At 34.3% G+C, this 22,024-nt stretch overlaps 1 protein-coding gene across 3 annotated transcripts in view; it reads left to right on the top strand.

Annotated features, from left to right (window-relative positions):
* The window catches only part of EIF5B (eukaryotic translation initiation factor 5B), a 75,702-nt gene that overhangs the window by 32,750 nt on the left and 20,928 nt on the right, over positions 1–22,024 (top strand). For 2 of the 3 annotated variants that reach the window (XM_054586355.1, XM_054586372.1), the window contains 6 exons: positions 2,846–2,944; positions 3,415–3,504; positions 5,450–5,524; positions 8,834–9,120; positions 19,083–19,190; positions 19,354–19,464. In XM_054586355.1, coding sequence (XP_054442330.1) covers positions 2,846–2,944; positions 3,415–3,504; positions 5,450–5,524; positions 8,834–9,120; positions 19,083–19,190; positions 19,354–19,464 — 770 coding nt within the window. The remainder of the gene's footprint in view (positions 1–2,845; positions 2,945–3,414; positions 3,505–5,449; positions 5,525–8,833; positions 9,121–19,082; positions 19,191–19,353; positions 19,465–22,024) is intronic. The other variant, XM_054586363.1, reaches the window with a different exon arrangement.

The following is a 22,024-nucleotide window of genomic DNA, read 5'->3' on the forward strand; positions in this document are numbered from 1 at the left end:
AAAACTGTCCCAGATCTATCTTTGACTGGCTCATGTGCCAAGTAAAATAATTTGTTGTGAGTATATTGTAGAAAGTCAGTTACAGATATTTTCATTTCTACAGCAGCCACTAAGTAAGATGAAGCTCAAAAGATAAGTTTAAGTGAAAAATTTAAAAAACATTCAAATAATCCAAAAGAAAGCAGGAAAGGGGGAAAAAGGAATGGAACAAAGGGAAGCAACAAATAACATAGTACAATGATAGGCCTAAAAACCAAGTGTGTTAATAATCAGATTAATTACAAATAGTCTAAACATCAATTAAATAGACTGTTAGAAAAATAGGAGTCATCTGTGTGTTATCTCTAGGCAATCTACTTTAAGTATATACAGATAGAGATAGGTTAGAAGGATAAAAACAGATATCAAAAGAAAGCTGGAGTTGTTATACTAACCTGAATATGCTTGAGGATGAATAAAATTACCAAGAATAAAGAGATATGTCACATAATGATAAAAATTGAATTTACCAGTCCTGTCCAGGTGGCCCAGATGGTTGGAGCATTATCCCATATACCAAAAGGTTGTGTATTGGGTCTCTGGTCAGGGCACATACCTAAGCTGTGGGTTCGATCCCTGGTCACAGCATGTTTGGGAAGCAACCAGTCAATGTTCCTCTTCTCACATCGATGTTTCTCTCTTGCTCTGTCCTTCTCCCTTCCTCTCTCTAAAATTAATAAGCATATCCTTAGGTGAGGATTAAAAAAAATTGAATTTACCAAAAAGATATAATAATCTTATATGTGTATACAGGGAACCACAAGTTTACATCAGACATTCACCAAGAAACCATTTCTTGGGCCATAAAACAAACCTTAAAACATTGAAAAAATTAGATCACATAATTTTTTTTGGATCAAAACAATTAAATTGGAAAAGAATAATAGAAATCTACCTAGAAAAATCCATAAATATTTGAAAATTAAACAATATACTTCTTAGTAACCCATGATTCCAAAAAGAAGTCCCACTGAAGATTCCAAAGTACCTTTTTAAAAAAAATTAAGATATAGCCAAACAAAATTTTTGGGATGCAGTTGAAGCAGTGCCTAGAGGGAAATTTATAGCATTAAATGCTGCTTTTAAAAAAAGAAAGGTTTAGAAAAAGAAAGGTGCTGATCAATAGTCTTAAGTTTCCCATCCTTCAAAACAAAAAAATAGGAAAACAAAGTAGGCAGAGAGAAATAAAGTACAGAAAGTAATGTAATGGAAAACAAAAAATGAGAAGCCAAAAACCAGTTCTTGAAGAAAAATCAATAAAATTGACAAACTTTTAGACTGATTAAAAAAAAAAAAGAAGAAAAGCTAAGACATTGTTGATATCAGGAGTGAAATGGTGGGAAGGGATATCATCATTATAGATCCTATAGGTATTAAAAAAGTGATAAATCATCATGATGAGCAACTCTATACTCATAAATTCTAAAGCTTGGATAAAATAGGGCCATTCCTTATTAGGTGCAGACTACTAAAACTCAAAAAGAAATGCATAACCTGGATAGTCCTATATATACTGTAGTCCCCCTTTGACTGTGGAAGATACATTCCAAGACCCTCAGTGGATGCCTGAAACTGCAGATAGTACCGAAACCTATGTATACTATGTTTTTTTCTATGTATGCATATCAGTGATAAAGTTTAATTTATAAATTAAGCACAGCAAGAGATTAACAATAATAAGTAATAAAGATTATAACAGCATACTGTAATAAAAGTTATGTGAATGTTGTCTGTCTGATTAAGACTACAGTGAGATATCACTGCATATTTATTAGGATACATAGATTTAAAAAAATAAAACATCTGTTTTAACCAAATGCTCTCAAGAATGTAGAACAACTGAAACTCTAATACATTACTGGTGGGAATGCAAAATTGTAAAGCCACTTTGGAGAACAGGGGACAGTTTCTTAGGAAATTAAGTACATATTTACCTAATGTTCCATTATTTCCACTTGAAAATATTTACCCTGGAAAAGTGTTTACACAAAAACCTCCATACAGATATTCATATCAGCTTTACTTACTAATGTCAAAAACTAGAAACAACTTAAATGTCCTTAAACTGTCTACTGAATAAGGAACTGTTGTCCATCAGTTCAGTGGAATGCTATGCAGCAGCAAAAAAGAAATGAAGTGTTGGTACATACAACAAAGAGGATGACTGTCAAATTCCTTAAGATGACAGTAGCCAGACTATAAGGTTCATTTGTGTAACATTTAGAAAACACAAATATTTGAGGGTAGACAACAGGTTACTGCTATCAGCAGGTAAGGATTTGAGTAGGATTTGACTACATAGAACCACACAAGATGATGAAATTCTGCATCTTCATTTTGATAATTGCAGAACTACGTATTTGTCAAAACTCATAGAACTGGACCCTAAGATAATGAAATTTTAATTTATGTAAAATTTAGAAAACCTTACATAAAAAAGGTGCCCTGGCTGGGTAGCTCAGTGGATTGGGGCATCATTCTCTACACCAGAGGGTTGCAGGTTCAGTTCTTGGTCATAACACATACCTAGGTTGTGGGTTCAGTTCCTGATTGGGGTGCATAAGGGAGACAACTGATTGATGGGTCTGTCCCTCTCCCTGCCTCCCCCTTTCTTCTCTCTGTAAAATCAATAAACATATATCTGGTCAGGATTTAAATGAATAAACAAAGAGGTTTTTGCATGAATATTCTATTTTATATTTTAGGGTATCTCTGAGGTGAATAAAATGTTAACCGTTTCACTGTTTTGTAGTATTTAAGTGACATACAAGTAGTAGATCTGAAGTTTTCCACTGTTACTCCTCAGGTGTTGAAGTGCCATCAAAAGATTCTTTGCCAAAGAAAAGGCCAATTTATGAAGACAAGAAGAAGAAAAAGACTCCACAGCAGCTAGAAAATAAAGAAGGTTTGTGTTCACAATTGTCTGTGGTTTAGAAACATTTTTATTTGCCTTTCCCCACACCTTTAAAACAGAATGTCTTTTGAAAAGAAATTAACAAACAATTGCATATTAAAACTTATTTTCTATACCTTATTCCTGATTTTTTTTATTATGGTTATTCTCAACAGATTCAAATGACAGGGTTTGGCAAAGTACTTTTGTTTGAAAAATCTGGATTTTACCCTATGAATAAGTATAACTGAAAAGCACAGCTGTCATTTTCTTTGTTTTCTCAGTCTTCTGTAATTTTACGTCCATTACTTGAGCAGAAAGGAAAACTTTTCTGTAAAATACACAACTAATACTTAAACGTTTTTTGAACTTGGTAAGGAATTTAGGTTTATACTATTGGTTTTCATTCCATACTTAACAGAGTATCCTAACAGAAACTGTATATTGAAAAAGAATTAATTTGGTTTCCACCCTTTACTCAGTGTCTGAGCCAATAGAATTAAGTGCTACTGTAGAAGTTGTGGAACAAGGCATACCAGAAAAAGAAGAGTCACCGCCTCCTGTTGAAGCAGGTCAGTAGCATTGACTAATAAATTCCTATTAAGTAGCATGAATGTGTCACTTAGTTATTATTAGTTGGAGGAAACAAAATACCTGGCAGGATGGCCTTCCTTTTTTCTAGTTCTTTCTAAATCATCTCTTTTCATTTCCACTTTAGAAAAGTGTAGAAGTGAGACTTGAATCAATTTTTTTTCCCCCAGAAGAGACAGTAAATTTTTAGAGAGGATAAAGGCTTTTGGATTTTCTGTTACATATTGATGGGTCAGAAATCTTACGTGGTGCCAAGAAGACCTAAAGTTATTCATTTAATTCTTCCAAAGAAAAGTAGAAGCATTTTTAATTAGAACTTTTGAAAGTTACAAGAATTGGCATTTTAGAAACTTTTCTTAGAAGTCAGCCTCTGTTTAATAAATCAATTTATTCAGTTGCTTGTGTTTTTAGGTTAGAGATCTGGCTTTTTTTTTTTTTTTTTTTAAATGATATGCATTGTTCTGATTCATTAGACTAGATATTGATAGGAGAGTCACATGTTTGGTAAAATCAAGAGTCTCTCAGGTGTTCAAAGACAGGTATGGGAAAGGAAACATTAGAGGATATCAAGACTGACCCACACTGGTGCAAGATATTATTGATAGTCCCTTTCTTCTCCCTCACCCTCATTCTCAATGTAGAAGGGATCATTTGTGTGGACATACCTCAGCTTAGCATAATGAAATTAGAGAAATTCAGGTTGATAGGCTTAATACCATTCCTCTATTTTAGGTAATATTTGTAGCGGTAGAAAGAATTGCTAAGTGGAAGGATGTTTTGGACACATGTTCCTGACTCGTTTCCTCCTCCTCAAGATGACTTATCCAAATTTGTTGGCAAATGGTGATTATTAGAGGGAAGCAAATACTACATGTGCCCTCATCTTTTGAGAATACTTGTGCTTGACTGGATTTCAGTAAATGGAGAGTCGTTATTATTAAGGACAGTATTAAGTTTTTAACTAAAAATAATAGCTTTCTGCCCTGGCTGGTGTGGCTCAGTGGATTGAGTGCTGGCCTGCGAACTACAAGGTCGCTGGTTTGATTCTCAGGGCACATGCCTGGGTTGTGGGCCAGGTACCCACTCAGAGGTGTGAGAGACACAACCGATTGATGTATCTTGCATATTGATGTTTCTCTGCCTCTCTTTCTCCTTCCTTTCCCCTCTCTCAAAAAGTAAGTAAATAACTATAGCTTTCTGACTATTTTTGGGGGGGGGGGGGCTAAGCATATCTGTTCTTATTTTCAACTGGAGTAGAGGTGTAGCTTTGTACTTCTGCCTATGTAATTTATGTAGCATTTGTATGCTTCTATAGAGGTTAAAGCAAAATAAGTAATAAATTCTTGTGTGTATAAAGGTAAGTCCAAGGATCAAAAAGAAGATATATGTGAAATTTCATTTGTCTTTAAGCACCAAGTGTGATCATGTGCCCTAGTATACAGGATGGGGCAAAAGTAGGTTTATAGTTACGAGTATGTGAAACATAGTGTATTCTTGCCCTGGCCAGGTAGCTCAGTTAATTAGAGCATCATCCCAGTACGCCAAGGTTGTGGGTTCAGTCCCTTGGTCAGGGCACATACAAGGGTCAACCAACAAATGCATAAATTAAGTGGAACAACAAATTGATGTGTTTTTTTTTTCTCCTCTTTCTCTCAAATCAATTAAAAAAAAGTTTATTCTTGTATTATTAATTACTGTATTATTTTCCAAACAACTATAAACCTACTTTGCCCCAACCTGTGTTCAAAATATTAGGAAATTGTGAAGCATTTAGTAATAGATAATTATAACATGCTAGCTATATGGAAAAATAGTTCCAAAGATAATGAAATTATGTGTAATTTTTTGCATAATTAAAACATTTCTTTTTTATGTCAGCATAATTTTCCACTTTTTTCTATGTCTTTAATGAAAACTTATTTACAGAAGAGGAAGAGGAAACTGAGGATGCTGGATTGGATGACTGGGAAGCTATGGTCAGTGATGAGGAGAGAGATAAAGGTGAATAACTTATAAGCACCCATTGATTAATCCATTGGTTGTTAGAGGTGTTTATATTTAAAGGAATATCAGTCTCATTATTCCTGTCATATGAGCATTCCTGGGGAGAGACCAGTTTTGCTCTTTCCATTGTGATGGTTCCTAAATTCTCATGTGGATCCCATTTCATGAATAAGTTGTTTTTCAGAAGGTTATTTGTAAGATAGGTGCCTGGCATTTACAGTACATTTTTTTCAGAATGATAATATTATAAATGGGATTAGGTTATCAAAGCTAGTCTACAGAAAGCCCCTTCAACTTAAAATCTAATAAAAGACAATACAAATAACAGTATAGTTTCTAATCACTGTGAATAAAAAGTGTCTGTCTTTATAATTACATTCTGCCCTTTATTACTAAAATCAACTTTCTTTGAGTTTAATTTGCTGACTTTTTTCCTAACTTTTTGAGATGGATAAATATCCATCCATGTCTCTTTGGTGTTTCAGTCTTTTCCCCCCCGAATACATACATGTTTTTAAAATTATAAATTTTTCTTTAAGAATGGCTTTAGCCAATTCTAAAGGTTCTGATCTTTTGATTTTTTAAAAATTTACTTTGATATATACTAATTTTACCTATTATTTAAAAGTGTATTTCTTAATTTACATAAGTGGGGACTTTTCAACATACATGGTTGTATCTTTTGCAGTGTATTGAGACTTAATTTACAACCTAATAAATAGTTGATTATTGTAAATGTTTCATATGTGATTGTAAAGAGTTCACATTCTGTAGTGTAGTGTGTGCTTTGTTTGCTAGGTTTAGTCAAGTGTGTAGATAATTTTAAGTCTTTCATGTTTTTGTTTTTTTTCTGGTATGCTTTTTCTGTTACTTAAGTGGTGTATTAAAATCTCCCACCATGCCGAGGCTGGATAGCTCAGTTGGTTAGAGTGCTGTCCTGAGACGCCAAGGTCGCAGGTGATCCCTGGTCGGGGCACGTACAAGAACCAACCAGTCAACATATAAATAAGTGGAACAACAAATCAATGTTTCTCTGTCTTCTCCCCCACCCCCCTAAATCAATAAAATTAAAAAAAAAAAAAGATCCCCCACCATCATTGTAGATTGTTTCTCTCTGAGTTCTGTTAACTTTTGCTTTATATATTTTGGTGCTATATATTAGATGAATATAGTCTTATATCTCTCTGATGAATTGACTCTTATCATTGCTATTTATAATATACTTACTTCATACTTTATTTTCCTATTCACTTTTAGCAATGCCTTTTGCCTTAAAGTCTCCTTGATCTGCTATTAATACAGTTACACAGCTTTGATTTACATGCTCTTTTTCTATCTTTATTACTCCTTCTGTATCCTTAAACAGCATATAGTTGAGATTTTTACATCCAGTTGGTCTTTATGTTTGACATAGTGCATTTAGCCCATTACACCTAACACTTGATGTACTTAATGAAATATATTTGTTTTATATTTATCATCTTACTAAGTCCTTTTTATTTGCTGCTTTTTCTCACTTTTCTAACCACGTATTGGATTGTTTGATTTTTATTATTAACATGTTCCCGCCTCCTTTGAGCTTGGAAGTTACGTACTTTTCCACTTACTTTTTAGTGTTAATGTAGAGACTTTTAACATGAATCTTTGAACTGTCATTTTTTTAATGTTACCATCTTCCCAGAAAATGCAAAGACCGCTGAATACAGGAATAATGTAGACCTGGTTCTCTATTTATATTTTCTTGGTCTCATTTATTTTAATTTTCTATTTCAAACCCCATAATAGTGTATTATTTTTTACAGTCTTTAAACTTACTTGTAGTCTTAGCTTTTTTGGTGCTTAATTTCTTTCTGCATCTCTGATTTTCCATTTGGCATCATTTCTTCTTACCCGAAGAACTTTTAGAATTTCCTTTAGTATGAATCTGTTAGACATTCCATTTTTGATTTTCTAAAAATATCTTTTTCTCATCTTTATTCTTGAAGGGCATATTTACTGAGTGAGGACTTCTTTGCTGGAATCTTATTTAATAGTTTGAAGATATAAATAATATCTTGGCTTTCAATATTTCTGTTGAGAATTTGGACATGAGCCTAAATTTTTTATGTGCCTTTCGTTTTCAGCAGTTCGGTTATGGTGTGGCTAGGGGTTGATTTCTTTTTATTTATCCGCCTGTAGAGCTTTATGAATGTTTGGTTTTATATTTTTATCATTTTTGCAATGTTATGAGACATTATTTCCCCTCAGGGATTCTGGTTATGCCTAGGCAGACCTTCTTACTATATCATTGCATTGCATTTTTCCCTCTTTTTCTGTATTTTCCACCTTATTGAGTCTCCGTGGTTCATTCTAGGTTGTTTTTTCTGATCTGTCTTCTGGTTTGTTAATTTTCTCCTCAAGCTATTTTTTCTTTCCTGTATTTTTCAGGTTTACAATTTTCCTTTAACTGTTTAATGGTTTTTATTTACTTTCTAGAAATTTCAATCTCATCTTTTGCTCCCTGGATGTTGGAAACAGTCTTTTTTAAATATTGGTTTTATAATTTCAGTTAAAGCCCTGTGGGTATCTATATGCTATCTTTCTTCATGTGAATTGTTTTCTCATGTGCTTTGTTATTTTTATATATTATGCTAGATGTTGTACTTTTAAAACTGGAGAAATAATTTGTGGGCAAGGATGGTGTTTTCTTTTTCCAGAAAGAATTTCAGTGTACATCCACCAGGAGTGAACTAGCAATACAGAATCATCTTATTCAAAATTTAGAATTCAGAGAATTGGCAGAACGCTTCTAGATACTGTTTACTTCCTGTTCATCCTTACTGCTAGGGTGCAGTTCTTCAGGGTGCCACCTCACAGTAAAGGGTGTTATCCAATATCTGTCCACCTTGCCCCTCTGGATCCGTGGTAGGCCTGAGCTCCTGGTGCACCTCATCCCTGAGAAGCTAGTAAAAGCACTGCGTCAGCCTTTTAGCTTCCTCATCCAGAATGAGCACATGACCCCCCAGGGAAAAGAAGTACTAAGCATTGTGTTCATCACCCTGGGTGTCTGTCCTTCCTCATATCCTGGCTTAGTAATGTTTTTCTTTTTTATTAGCTTATGTGTGGGTTAATGCATTACATTTTCACTATTAAATAGCAGTCTTCTTTGTAGCGTGTAGGCACTTTGCATTTATGATGCACGAAAATGTTAATTTGGAATTAATGATATAATGTTGCTGTCTTATTTGTCTAAAAGGTCTCTATTATCTTGATGGAAATCTCATTGTAAATTTTCACTTATTTTAAATTCTCTTGTTTTTCTGAAAGAAGGAAACACAGTGCACATAGAAGTAAAAGAAAACCCTGAAGAGGAGGAGGAGGAGGAAGAGGAAGAAGACGAAGAAGAAGAAGAGAGTGAAGAAGAGGAGGAAGATGAAGGAGAAAGTGAAGGCAGTGAAGGTGAAGAAGATGAAGAAAAGGTGTCAGATGAGAAAGATTCAGGGAAATTAGATAAAAAGCCAAGTAAAGAAATGAGCTCAGAATCTGAATGTGACTCTGATGATGATCGAACTAAAGAAGAACGAGCTTATGACAAAGCAAAGCGGAGGATTGAGGTATTTCTTTTTCCCTTTCTCATTGCTCCTTTCCTACGCAGTCCTTCATGGTTGCTTGAACTGTATTCCACAACAAAGGGTTTTATTGAACACTTAAAAATATAGTCTCAGAATAATATCTTGTCCAGTTTTTGTAAGTTGAGGCATAATAGGTCTGACACTGTTCTAATCCAAGGACCTAACTCCCTTACCTAAGTCAGAATGGTGACTGCTTCACGTTTTTCTTGTGTTCTCAATATTTTAATTTTGAGTGGTGGTTTCTAGGTGTGCAGAAGTATTCTGAGTATATGCCCTCTCATTATAAACATTAGCTGTTTGCGTTGCATATTTCAGTTAGTCACTATGAGGCATCTGATCACTTAAGTTGTTTAAATCTGGTGGGTTAATGAGCTTCTATTTACTAAAGGGCACATACCTAGGAGACTTACTATATTTTTCCTTGTTAATGCAATAGATGTCAAAAGAAATAGTTTTCCTAAATTATCTCAGCTTAGTGTAAACAATACACTAAAAACCAGTTTGCTTGAGGAAGCTAAGCTATTTTAAACCTAAAAACTATTTTAGCTTTCCTTTATCTTTTCATGAGTCATTCTAATTTTTCAATTTTTTGTTTTAATATCTGAATATCGCTGTTTGCCTTTTCCTTCTGTAAAGTCTGGATAGGGGTACAAATCTGAATTTCTAAAGGATTAAGAAGGTTTGTGGTAAATTGGGGTTTCTTAACCCTGGCACTATTGACAGATACTCCTTTGCTGTAGGGACTGTCCTCTCCATTCTGGGATGTTGAGCAGTGTCTCTGTCATCTACCCACTCACTAGGTGCCAATAGCATTGCCCTCCCTTCCCCTGGTTATGACTCTGCTCCTTCCTACAGCACCTACTCAGCCAGCTTCCTTGCCCTGTACCCATGTGTTAGAGTTTGTTCTGTGTTTAAAGATTTAGTAACGAGCAAACAAAATGGGTATAAAGTAGAAAGTAAAAGTTCCCCCATTATCTCACTGCCCAGACTTGTTTGTAGACCTATATATTGAAGTTTCTAAAAATGTTTAATTGAAAGTAAGTTATATAATAAAATTTGGAGAGACTTTTTTTCCCCCACATATGCTATGGACCTCTTAGTTTAACACATTTTTAAGCAGCTTTGTTGAGATATCTTTTACATACCATCAGTCTGTTTTAAGTGTACAATTCAAAGACATTTTGTTAATTTAAAGTTGTGCAACCATCAACACACATTAACTTTGGAATATTTTTCATTAACCCCCAAAAGAATCCTTGGGCACAGGGATTTACAGTCATTTCCCATCCCTAGCCCCAGGCAACTACTAATCTACTTTGTCTCTACAGAATTATCTTTTCTGGAATTCAGTCCTGTAATATGTGGTCTTTTGTGCTTGGGTTATTTTACTTAACTCTGTTTCTTTATGTGGTAGTTATATCAATACTTTGTTCCTTCTTATTGCCAAATAGTGTTTTGTTATATAAATATACCATGTTTTTTTATTATCCGTTCATCAATGGAAGGACATTTGAGTTGTTTCCATTTTTTTGGCTATTACTAATAGTATTGTAACAAACATTTCCATATGAGTCTTTGCAAAAAAAAAACAAAAAAAAAACCACACCATGTTTTTATTTCTTTTGGATATATTCCTAAGGGGTGAAATTGATTAGTATGGTAGATTTGTATTTAACTTTTTCAGAAACTGCCAAAGTATTTTCCATAGTGGCTGTGCAATTATAGATTACCGCCTATTGAAGGTTCTAGTTTCTCTCTATTCTCACTAATACTTGTTAGCGTCTGTCTTTTAAATTACAGGAATTCTGGTGGATATGAAGTACTTTGTCTTAATGGTGGTTTAAAATTTCATTTCCATAATGTTGAGTATTTATTTCTTCGTGTGCTTTGGCCGTTCCTATAACTTCATTAGTGAAACAATTAAAATTTTTGTTTATTTTTAAATTTTGTAATTTGACTTTTTATTATGGAATTATAAGAGGGTTTCCCCCCCCATATTTTTCCCATTGGTTGTCAAAAGATATTTAATTGAAGTGTTTTCCTTTGTAGTTCCTAACTGGCTGGGCATTCCATTCCACCGCTGCTGATGTCCCAAGAGTGGTAGCAATCAACATTGCGGCCCTAGGACCTCTTTAATGGTTCCAGAGAGATCTCTGGCTAAAGATCGGTGCCATATCTATTGGGCAGTGTTGATGATCTCATCAAAAGAGATATTTTCACTGTGCTTAATGTTTTTTTGCTTCTTTCTGTGTCTCGGTGGTTCTTTGAGAGTCTGTTTGTTCAGTTTCACTGTTGACGATGCCATCACCAACCTCTTTTTGGAGATAAGCCCAGAGGGCCAATCTTGGGGGCTAGGGCAGACATGGCACTGATTTACCCACCCATGCACTTTAGGTATATGACTTTGATCACATTGGGATCAAACTTCGGCAGTATATTGGAGGCGGCTGGTGTTGAATGAGCATAGATTCCAGACAACCAAAAGAAAGTTGCACTAGGCCCCCATGCCCAAAGCCTTTTCATTTTTTAATGGTGTCTATTGAAATGCATAATTTTTAAATTTTCATAACATCCAGTTTGTCAAATTTTTAAAAATATTTATTTTCAGAGAGAGAGAGGACGGGAGGGAGAAAGAGCGCGAGAGAAACACAAGAAACATCAGCAGCGGTGGAATGGAATGCCCAGCCAGTTAGGAACTACAAAGGAAAACATTTCAATTAAATATCTTTTGACAACCAGTGGGAAAGAGAGGGAGAGTGATGTGTGAGAGACATATCAATCAGTTGCCTCTCACACATCCCCAGCTGGAAACCTGGCTCACAACCCAGACATGTGCCCTGACTGGGAATCAAACTGGTAACCCTCTGGTTCACAGGCTGGGACTCAATCCAATGAGCCATACCAGCCAGGGCTCAAATTTATTTTTTATAAAATATGTGGTGTTGTATTGAAGAAATCTTTGCCTAACCCAAAGTCATGAGTATTTTTCTCTATTTTCTTATAAAAAATTTCTACTTCTGGTTTCTTATATTTTTAGCTCTATGATTTAAGATAGTCTTTATGTAAGATGTGAGGTAAGGGACTAAACTCATTCTTTATGAATGTAAGCAGTATCATTGGTGGAAAAGGCTCTCCTTTCCCCCCTTGAATTGCTATGGCACCTTTGAACAATTGATTAGAAATCAGAGGGTTTATTTTTGGACCTTCAGTTCTGTTTCTTTTATCTGATGCGAGTACCACACGGTCTTGATTGCTTTAGTTTTATAATAAATCTTGAAATTGGAAAATGTTAGTATTCCAGTGCCATTCCTCCATTTCAAGATTGTTTTGGCTATTCTAGGTCACTTGCTTTTTCAAATAAATTTTAGTGTCAGCTTGTCAGTTTTGTCAAAATCCGACTTACATTTTGATTGACATTGTGTTGAATTTATAGATTAATTTTAGGGAGAATTACCATCTTAATAATACTGAATCTTCCAATCCATGGAACTAGACTGTGTCTTCATTTATTTAGAGCTTTTAAAATTTATTTTAATGTTTTACAGTTTTCAGATGGCAAGATTTGTAATTCTTCTGTTAAGTTTATCAATTTTTAAATTTATTACTAAGTATTTTTGATACTATTGTGAATAGGATCCTATTATTTTTAATATTTTTCATTGCTAGTATTTTTTCATTGCTAGTATATTAATCTTATATCCTGCAACTGTACAGAATTTTGTATTCTAATAGTTTCTCATGGATTCTTTAGAATTTTCTTTATTAAGTGTCATGTTATCTATCAAAGGACAATTTTAATTCTTCACTTCCAATCTCATTGCTGCCTTTTTTTTTTTTTTCCTTGCCAAATTTCCCTGGCTAGAACAATGCAATGTTGAATGGAAGTGGTTAAGAGCAGACTTACTTGCCTTGTTCCCAGTCTTTGGGAAGATAGCATTCAGATTTTAACCAATAACTATGTTAGTGGTAGTTTTTTATAGTTACCTTTGATCAGTTTGAGGAAATTTCTTTTTTACGGTCTGTTGAGATTTCTATCATGAATAAGTGATGAATGTCTTTTGTATGTCTATTGAAATGGTTCTTTTTCCTTTTCAGTATTAATCTATGCTATATTACATTAATTGGTATCCAAAAGTAAAACCAACCTTGCATTTCTGGAACAAATCCCACTTGATCGTGGTATATATTCCTCTTTATGTGTTACTTGATTTGGTTTGTAATACCTTGTTGAGGATTTTGTGATCTATACCCATGAGTGATATTTACCAGTAGCTTTCTTGTCATATAATCTGTTTGGCTTGGTGTAAGTTTAATATTAGCCTCTTAAGATTAGTTGGCAAGTGTTCCCCCTCTGTTTTCTGTAAGAGATTGTGAGGGATTAAAATTACTTACTGTCTTAAATGTGTGGCTGAACTTACTAATAAAGCTTTTTTTAATGGGGAGATTTTACAATTATTAATTCAGTTTCTTATTTATTTGTCATGTTTTTAAATCTTGTTCTCAGTAATTTTTGTCTTAATTATTTTTTTAATATGCATTTTAATTTTATTTATTTTTAGAGAGGGAAAGGAGGGAAGAGAGGGAGAGAAACATCAATGTGTGGTTGCCTCTCACACGCCCCCCAGTGGGGAACCAGCCCACAACCCAGGCATGTGCCCTACACTGGGAATTGAATCAGCGACCCTTTGGTTTGCAGGCCAGTGCTCAGTCCACTGAGCCACACCATCAAGGGCTAATTATTGTTTTTGGTTGTGAACATAAAGTTGTTCATTATGGTATCCTACAATCCTGTCAGTTTCTGTGAAGTTAATAGTGAAGTCTCTTCTTTTGGTTCTGATTTTGGTGATTTGTGTCTCCTCTCTTTTTTTACCCCTTAGTCTAGAGCTTTTCCATCTTTTTGATCTCAGGACTCAATTTTTCTCAATTTTTCTGTTTTCTCTTTAATTGATCTTTTCATTCTGTTCTTTATTATTGTCTTCCTCCCCCCTCCCCCCCAGTTTGGGTCTAATTTCCTCATTGACTAATTTTTTTAAGGTGACAACTTAAATTTTTGATTTGAAGCTTTTTTCTAATACTGTATAGGCATTTAAAAATACAAATCCTATAAATTTTGGTATGTGGTATTTTTGTTTTCATTTATTAGTTCAGATATTTTCTAATTTTCCTTACTGTTTCTTTCTTGACCCATGTGTTATTTAGAAATACATTGTCAACAGATGTTCGTAGATTTCATTATTCCTTTTGTTGTTAATCCTAAATTCTAACTGTTGTGGTCAGAGAACATACTTTGTATGATTTCTGTCATTTAAAAATAATTAAAAGTTGTCTTATCCCTTCTGGAAAATGTTTCTTGTGCCCTAAGGAAGAATGTGGATTCTGCTGTTGGTGGGTCTGGTGTTTAATTAGGTCAATTTTGTGGATAGTGTTGTTCACATTTTCTGTATACTTCTCCTTTTATATGTAGTTTTTCTGTTGCTGGAAGTGCATTATTGAAGTTCCTAACTTATTGTTGAATTGTATACCTTAGTAAATTTTTTTTTTTTGATCTGGCATTAATGTAGGTACTGCAGCCATCTTAATGTATGTGAGGTCTTTTTCAGTCTTAACCACTTTCAGTCTATTTGTGTCTTTGAATCTAAAGTGTCTCCATGGCAGCATGTAGGTAAGTCTTGCTGTTTTACCCAGTTACATAATGTGCCTTTAAGAGTATTTAATTGATTCACATTTAAAATACTATGTATATGGTTGGATTTTCCTCTCCTTTTTTGCTATTTGTGCTTCTATATATTGCATGCCTTTTGTCTTTTAAGTTATTTTCCTAATGGTTGCTCTAGGCATTGCAATATGTATCTTACCTACTTTAGATTATTAGTAGCTTAATTGTAGTGAAACGCAGACTTTCTTCCAGTGTAGATCCATTCTTTCCACCTTCCTTTGTGCTGTTATTGTTATATATTTATAAATGTTCTAGACCCAGTAAAATAGTGTATATGATATGTATCTTGTTTGGTCTTTTTAAACAGATAAAGAGAAGAAAGAAAGATATATTTATAGCATCTTAATATTCACTTAAGTATTAATATTGCTGGTATTCCTCATTTCTTCAGATAGATTATTTCTGCTTGTCTTTTTTTTTTTGCTACAGTATAGCTCTAATCCCTCCCTCACCTTGCCTTTTGGGCTCTTTGTAAGATTTATTATACCTTTATATATTAGAAGCTTAACCGTACAACCTTAACATTATTTTGTGAAGTTATAATTTTAAATCAGTTAAGCAAAGAAAATAGAGATAAATGTTTACTGTCTTTTGTATTTACTATATAATGACCTTTGCCATTGCTCCTTAGTTCTTCATGTGGCTTTGAGTTACCACCTAGTGTCATTTCATTTCAGCCTAATGAATTTCCTATGGTATTTCTCATCATGCTCATCTACCAGTGAAGTCTCTCAGTCTTTTTAAATTTTGGAATTGTTTATTTTACTTTTATTTTTTAAGGATAATATTGCTGCATGCAGAATTCTTGCTTGACAGGTTTTTTGGGGTTTTTTTCTCCCCACTGTTTAACCATTTGCTATGCCATTCCTTTGCCTTCTGGCCTTTATTGCTTCTGCTGAAAATTAAGCTATTAATAGGTTCCTTATATACATTGAGTGATTTTTCTCTTGCTGTCAAGATTTTCTTTTTGACCTTGATTTTTTAACGATTTATCTATGATGTGTCTTGGTGTAGATATCTTTGTGATTATCCATGTAGAGTTTATTGAGCTTTTAGATATGTAGATTAATGTTATCAAAATTTAGAAGTTTTCTGCCATTATTTATTCAAATAATTTTTCTGCCTATTTTTTTGTGTCTTTTCCTCCTGGGACCCCTTGTATATGTACATTGGTAATCACAGGTCTGTTGAGGGTGTGGGGTTTTTTTTTCTTTTTTTTCCCCATTATTGAGATTATGTAATCTCTATTAATCTCTTTTAAGTTCTTTGATTTCTTCCACTGGTTTACATCTACTGTTGAGCCCTTTTAATGAATTTTAAAATTTACTATTGAATTTTTAAATTTAAGAATTTTGATGTATTTTTTTTAAATAATTACCTCTATTTATTGATACCCTATTTTGATAAGTCATTTCTTCTTTTCTTTAAGCATGGTTCTCTTTAATCATTTTAACATATTTATAATAGCTGCTTTCAAGTCTTGTCCGCTAAGTCAAAAATCTGAGTCTCCCAAATGGTCTGTTGACCTGTGTTTTTATTTTTTATAGTCATATTTTCCTGTTTCTTTGTACGTCCTGTAAATTTTTTGACAACTAGGCATCTCAGAGAATATACTATATAGCAAGTTTGAATTCTGTTGGTTCCCTAGAAACATGATGGTTTTTATCTGTTCCTGTTCATTTGCTTAGTGAATCTCGTGGACTAATTCTGTGGAGTCTTTTGCTTTCTTTTCAGTTTCTTTTGTTCATTTTTAAATTTTTGTTTTTATTTTTAAGCCTGCTTCTTGTAAATGGGTTAGCTTATTTTAATGGTCAGCCACATGACTTGTCAGTTGGTTGTGCTTAACCTTGAGACAGGAAGGCTTCCACCATTTGCCAGTGGATCTGGTAGTTTCCTAGTCCACTCTTATTTTCACTTTTATGCATTCACAAGGCATGTTGTTGAGCCAGGAGCAAGTAACTCGCTAAGAACCTCTCTGGTCTCTTCTGACAGCCTTCAAAAGGAGCACAGCCTTCAAGACCACCAGAATAAGTAGGATCTTAACATTGCCTACTTTGTCTTATTCAAAAGACCTCCCTGTTAAATTTCTGACTGATATTCCAAGTTATCTGTTGCTCCCCCAGTATTGAGACCTTAGTCTAGTTGCGACTTAAGCCTCATCTCTTTGTTTGCCATTGAGATTCTTATGGATTTTTACAGTGCTCTAAATCATGGAATCCCCCGTCTTCCTCTCTCATACCACTTCTACCCCATATAGCAGTGGAAGTGAGAGGAGTGTGATGATGCAGTTCCAGACGAAACCTGCACAGGCTTCCTTGCTCTTACTGATGATCGTCAGTTGACTTTCTTGAGTTAAATATTTCTCGATTTGTTATGTGTCTTTAGCCAATTTCTAGAGGCTTTAAGTGGTTGTTTGACTCTTTTGTCCAGGTTTTTCTTTTTGGGGAGAGGATTTATTGAGCTTTTTTTCATCATTTAAGAAATTGTGACTGAACACCTTAACAGCCACATACTGTTTTCCATTTTATAGAAGGAGTCTGTTTTAACTTTATTATTGATCTGCTTGGACTACTATAGCAAAGTACCACAGGTTGGGTGGCTTAAATGACAGAAATTATTTTCTCATAGTTCTTGAGGCCAGAAGTTCAAGATGAAAGTGCCAGCAGATTTGTTTTCTGGTGACAGCTCTCTTCCTGGTTTGCAGATGGCTGCTTTCTCACTGAGTCTTCAACCTGGCCTTGATTTTTTTATTTCTCTTGTAAGGATACCAGACATACCAGATTAGGGCCCCACCCTTGTGACCTCATTTAACCTTAATTATAACCTTTGAGTTCCTCTCTCCAAATACAGTCAAATTTGGGGGTTGGGGCTTCATTGTATGAATTGGGAGAGACACATTTCAGTCCATAACAAACTTCATAATTCTCAAAGCTTGCTACGTAATATCACTTTCTGAAATACATTGCAGACTTCCTGAGTAGCTCCATTGTGGATAAGGGGTCTCTACCTACATGATTATGTGCAACCAGATAGGTGTCATCAGCCTGGGGTTTGGGGAACACTCACTGAGCAATCCCCCAGTAAAGAAGATTAAGTGGTTACTAATTGTCACTATTATAATACTGCAGTGAACAAACACTATTATACACAGGCATCCTTAAGCCCTTGTCCTGTCATTGCTTTAGGACAAATACTTAGAGACAGGATTTGAGTTAAAATATATACCATATTGCCTTTCAGGAAATTTTAACACTTCAGGTATGGGAGAGAAGATTTTCAACTGTGTCAAATCCTAAGGTTACAATGTTTGCATTCCAGTCATACATACTGTGAAGCTCTTAGCTAGTAATACTGGCATCTCACTTTAACATTTTTAAGCCTTTTTTTAAAAAAATTTTTATTCCATTGTCTACAGAAAGATCCAGTGTTAGGTGGTAGAAATAAAAATAAAGAGTTTCTACAAAAATGGTTTTTAGTTGTAAAATAGTATTGTAATGGATATTCAGAGTTTGGATGAAAGTCTTATCTCCTTTAAATGCCAGCTTGGTTGTGCATGAAAGGTTGTTTGAAAGAACTGCTGGCATGGATTTTTGTTGGGTTCTCAGAAAGTAAAATTGCTCAGGTAAAAGCTACAGAGAATGTACTGTAGTTCAAGGACAAACTTTCTCATGCTTGGTGGTATGTTAGGAAGGTGGGGAATGGCACTGGATGTGTTAGGCTGGGGCTTAAGTACACTTACTCCCAATTTAAAGGTTTAATAAGTGTTTATGTACTAGACAGCGTTTTGAAATAAATTGCTTTATAATGTTTTACAACTCTGAAGTTCTAATGAAATGTTTTGAATGAAAGAGTATCTCTGTTTTTATATCACCCCCACATTAGTTAGAGGCTGTACCACATAGAAATGTGACAGAAAGATCAATTTCTTTTCTATTCATTCTCTTCCATTAAATTAGCCATGAACAGAGCATTCCAGTGTTTGAGCCAGTACTTCACATTATTATTCATATTAATAGTGTTATTCTGAAAGCTACTCTAACCAGGTTTCTCCTTGTTCAAAGGTTCTGTGATGGGAATTAGATTGTAAAGCTCACATTATAAAATGTAAAAGTGTAGTTAAGTCAACAAAGAACTTGATGATGTAGCATTCTCTTACTAAGGCACAATAATTTAAAGAAAAATAATGATAGGGCTTGAAATAATATTTGAGATTTCTTTTCCTTCCTAGAAACGACGACTTGAACATAGTAAAAATGTAAATACGGAAAAGCTGAGAGCCCCTGTTATTTGTGTACTTGGACATGTGGACACAGGGAAGACAAAAATTCTAGATAAGGTAAGAAAATACTGTTAGGCATTGATAGAACTTTTTAAATAAATGAATGATCCCTTATAAAAAGCTAATACAAACTATAGCACATACGTGCAGTTCTCTTTACAGTAAATAAATTACTACTTTCTTATTTTGCTTCTTCTGCATTTTGAAATACAAATCTCAGCTCCGTCACACGCATGTACAAGACGGTGAAGCAGGAGGTATCACACAGCAAATTGGCGCCACCAATGTTCCCCTTGAAGCTATTAATGAGCAGACTAAGATGATTAAAAATGTAAGTATTCTGTATTTCATGTGTGTTAATTTCTAAAAGAAATACATAAACTATTTCAAACATAGAAAAAAACAGAATAGTGTAACAGTTGGATATGCATTCATAATTAACATATATGTCCTTTTGCCCTATTTTGCTTCTGTTCTTTCTTTAAGCAATAAAACATTAGATATTGTAGGAGCCATCACATTGCTTTTTCTTCCTTTGTGCTCCAAGAGGCCATCACTCTTCTTCCTCTCCATGTTCTAACACTTTTCCATAGATCTCCATGTTTAAAAATTGAGTTCCCTTCCTCACTCCTTTTTCTATCAGATTAATTATATGTATTTTTATCTTTCTAATTTTCTGTGTTCTAGAGATACTCCATTTATGCTAACTATAACACAGTAAAGAAAATCGCTGAAGATTAATGTAGAGCTTAACAAATCCTTACGAATGCAGACACCCTTTGTGTCACCCATGTTAGGAGATGGAGCCCTGCCAGTTCCCTCAGAAGCAGTCGATGCCCCTTTCTAATCCAAGCCTTCTTCCTGCCAGGAGCAATTTATAAAGTAATTTCTACCTTTTATTGTGTTAGTGAGTGCAAAATGTTGATGTTCCAATCCGCTTATCCATCTATTTATTGGATTACTTTTGTAGAGAAATTCGACCCAATCTTCTGTTTTGTTACTCTGTGATCCTGTGTGTGGGAAGGGCAGAATAAATGTCTGATCTTTTATCTTCATTTATCAGATTTTAAAACAGCGACCAATTTGACTTGGTTTTGTATTATTATAAACTCTTGAATTGAAATATGCTTACTGTGTCTTAATCCATTTCAGTTATGTTGTATTGAGAGAGTTCTATCTTTGGTGGTTGGCACCTCAGTCTTTCTTGATACAGCAGTTCTGGTAGTCTTACTTGCTTTTATTGCATCTAGACTGTGTGGTAGAGCTGAATGTTCTAGGCTTCTCTCTTATATAACATGGTCTGGACCTGGCGCTGGGCCTTGCAATCCCCCAGTTCCACTGTCACAATAGGTCACACATAGCATGTATTATTATGTGCTAATATCTCCCTTTGTCCCTTATTAGTGTTAGTTCTGTATGTAGAAAAGGTCTATGAGCTTGTCCCTCAAGGTTTTGTTTTGTGTGCTTGTGTTTTATGAAGCTTGTTTACTAGTCTATTCCTAGGGAGGGAATGATGACAGTGATATTCCTTGAGTTTAAATCATGTTTATTCTACTACAGTTGTCTCAGTTCCCCCTTTACCCACGTCCACCCATCCCACCCCCACCTCCCGCTCCCACAGTCAATTCCCACTCTGTTGCCCATGTCCACGGGCCATTCATACATGTTCTTTGTCTAGTCCCTTCCCCTTCTTTCCACCATTGTCCTCTTTCCCCACCCCCTCTGGTCACTTTCAGTCTGCTCCCTGTTTCCATGACTGTGGTTTATTTTGTTCGTTAGTTTATTTTGTTGAATAAAGTCCATTTATAGGCAAGATTGTATGTATGGTATTTGTCTTTTACCAACTGGCTTATTTCACTTAGCTTAATATTCTCCACTTCCATCCATGTTGTTGCAAAAAGTACGTTCCATCTCTCCCTCTCTCTCTCTCTCTTTTCTTTCATGCACATTGATTTTATTTTTTTAATGTCAAAGTTAATTATAAAATATTAAAAAATGCAAAACCATTGTAAAGTCTCAGCAATTAAAACAACTTGACACGAGCACAGAAATAATCAAGTAGATCAGTGAAATATAATGAGCATTCTAGAGACAAACATATATATCAGTCTAACAATGGAATATATGATTCAATTGATATTTCAAATCAATGGAGAAAATAAGGCTTATTCAACTAATAAGGTGCATGGACCGTTATTACTTGAAATAAAACAAATATAGAGCCTTATTTCACACATTATACAAAGAAATACTCAAGTGAGTTAAAAATCAATATGTAGAATCTCAGGAATTTTAGGAGAAAATACAAACTAATATTTTTCTTACCCTGAAGTAAAATATTCAAACCCAGAAGCTATAAAGTAAAATATTGACAATATGACTACATTAAGCATTTAAGACTGTATAGTAATATACATATAAAAAAGTTAAAGGACAAGTAATAGAAGAGGAAAGTATTTGCAACACATCTAAAAAAGGGTTATTGGTGTTTTTTGTTTTTTTTTGTTAGGGAAAAAATTCTACAAACATTTAATCAAAAAATGGATAAAGAATATCGGTCATTTCAAGCTTTTTAAAAATAATAGAAATAGGCAAGAAATATACAAAAACAGGTTTAGTTTCAATAAATAATAAAGGAACAATTAAAATAACACATCACTGTCATGATCAGATTAATACATATTAAAAAATACTGGTAATATCAAGTATTGGCAACTGTGAAAGGAACTGGGTATTCCTAGACTCTCTTTCTTCATCTTCTTAAAGCAGTCCCTTTGGCATATGTTGCAGTTCTGGATTGGTGCAGGTGTGTTCTTTTAGCCGCCTTTTGTCTGGGAAATTCCTTACTTTGCCATCCATTTTAATTGAGAGCCTTGCAGGGTAGAGCAGTC

This window comes from Pteronotus mesoamericanus, unplaced genomic scaffold, assembly GCF_021234165.1.
Source record: "Pteronotus mesoamericanus isolate MK-2021 breed Mesoamerican mustached bat unplaced genomic scaffold, CSHL_Meso_final contig_121, whole genome shotgun sequence".
NCBI lineage: Eukaryota > Metazoa > Chordata > Mammalia > Chiroptera > Mormoopidae > Pteronotus > Pteronotus mesoamericanus.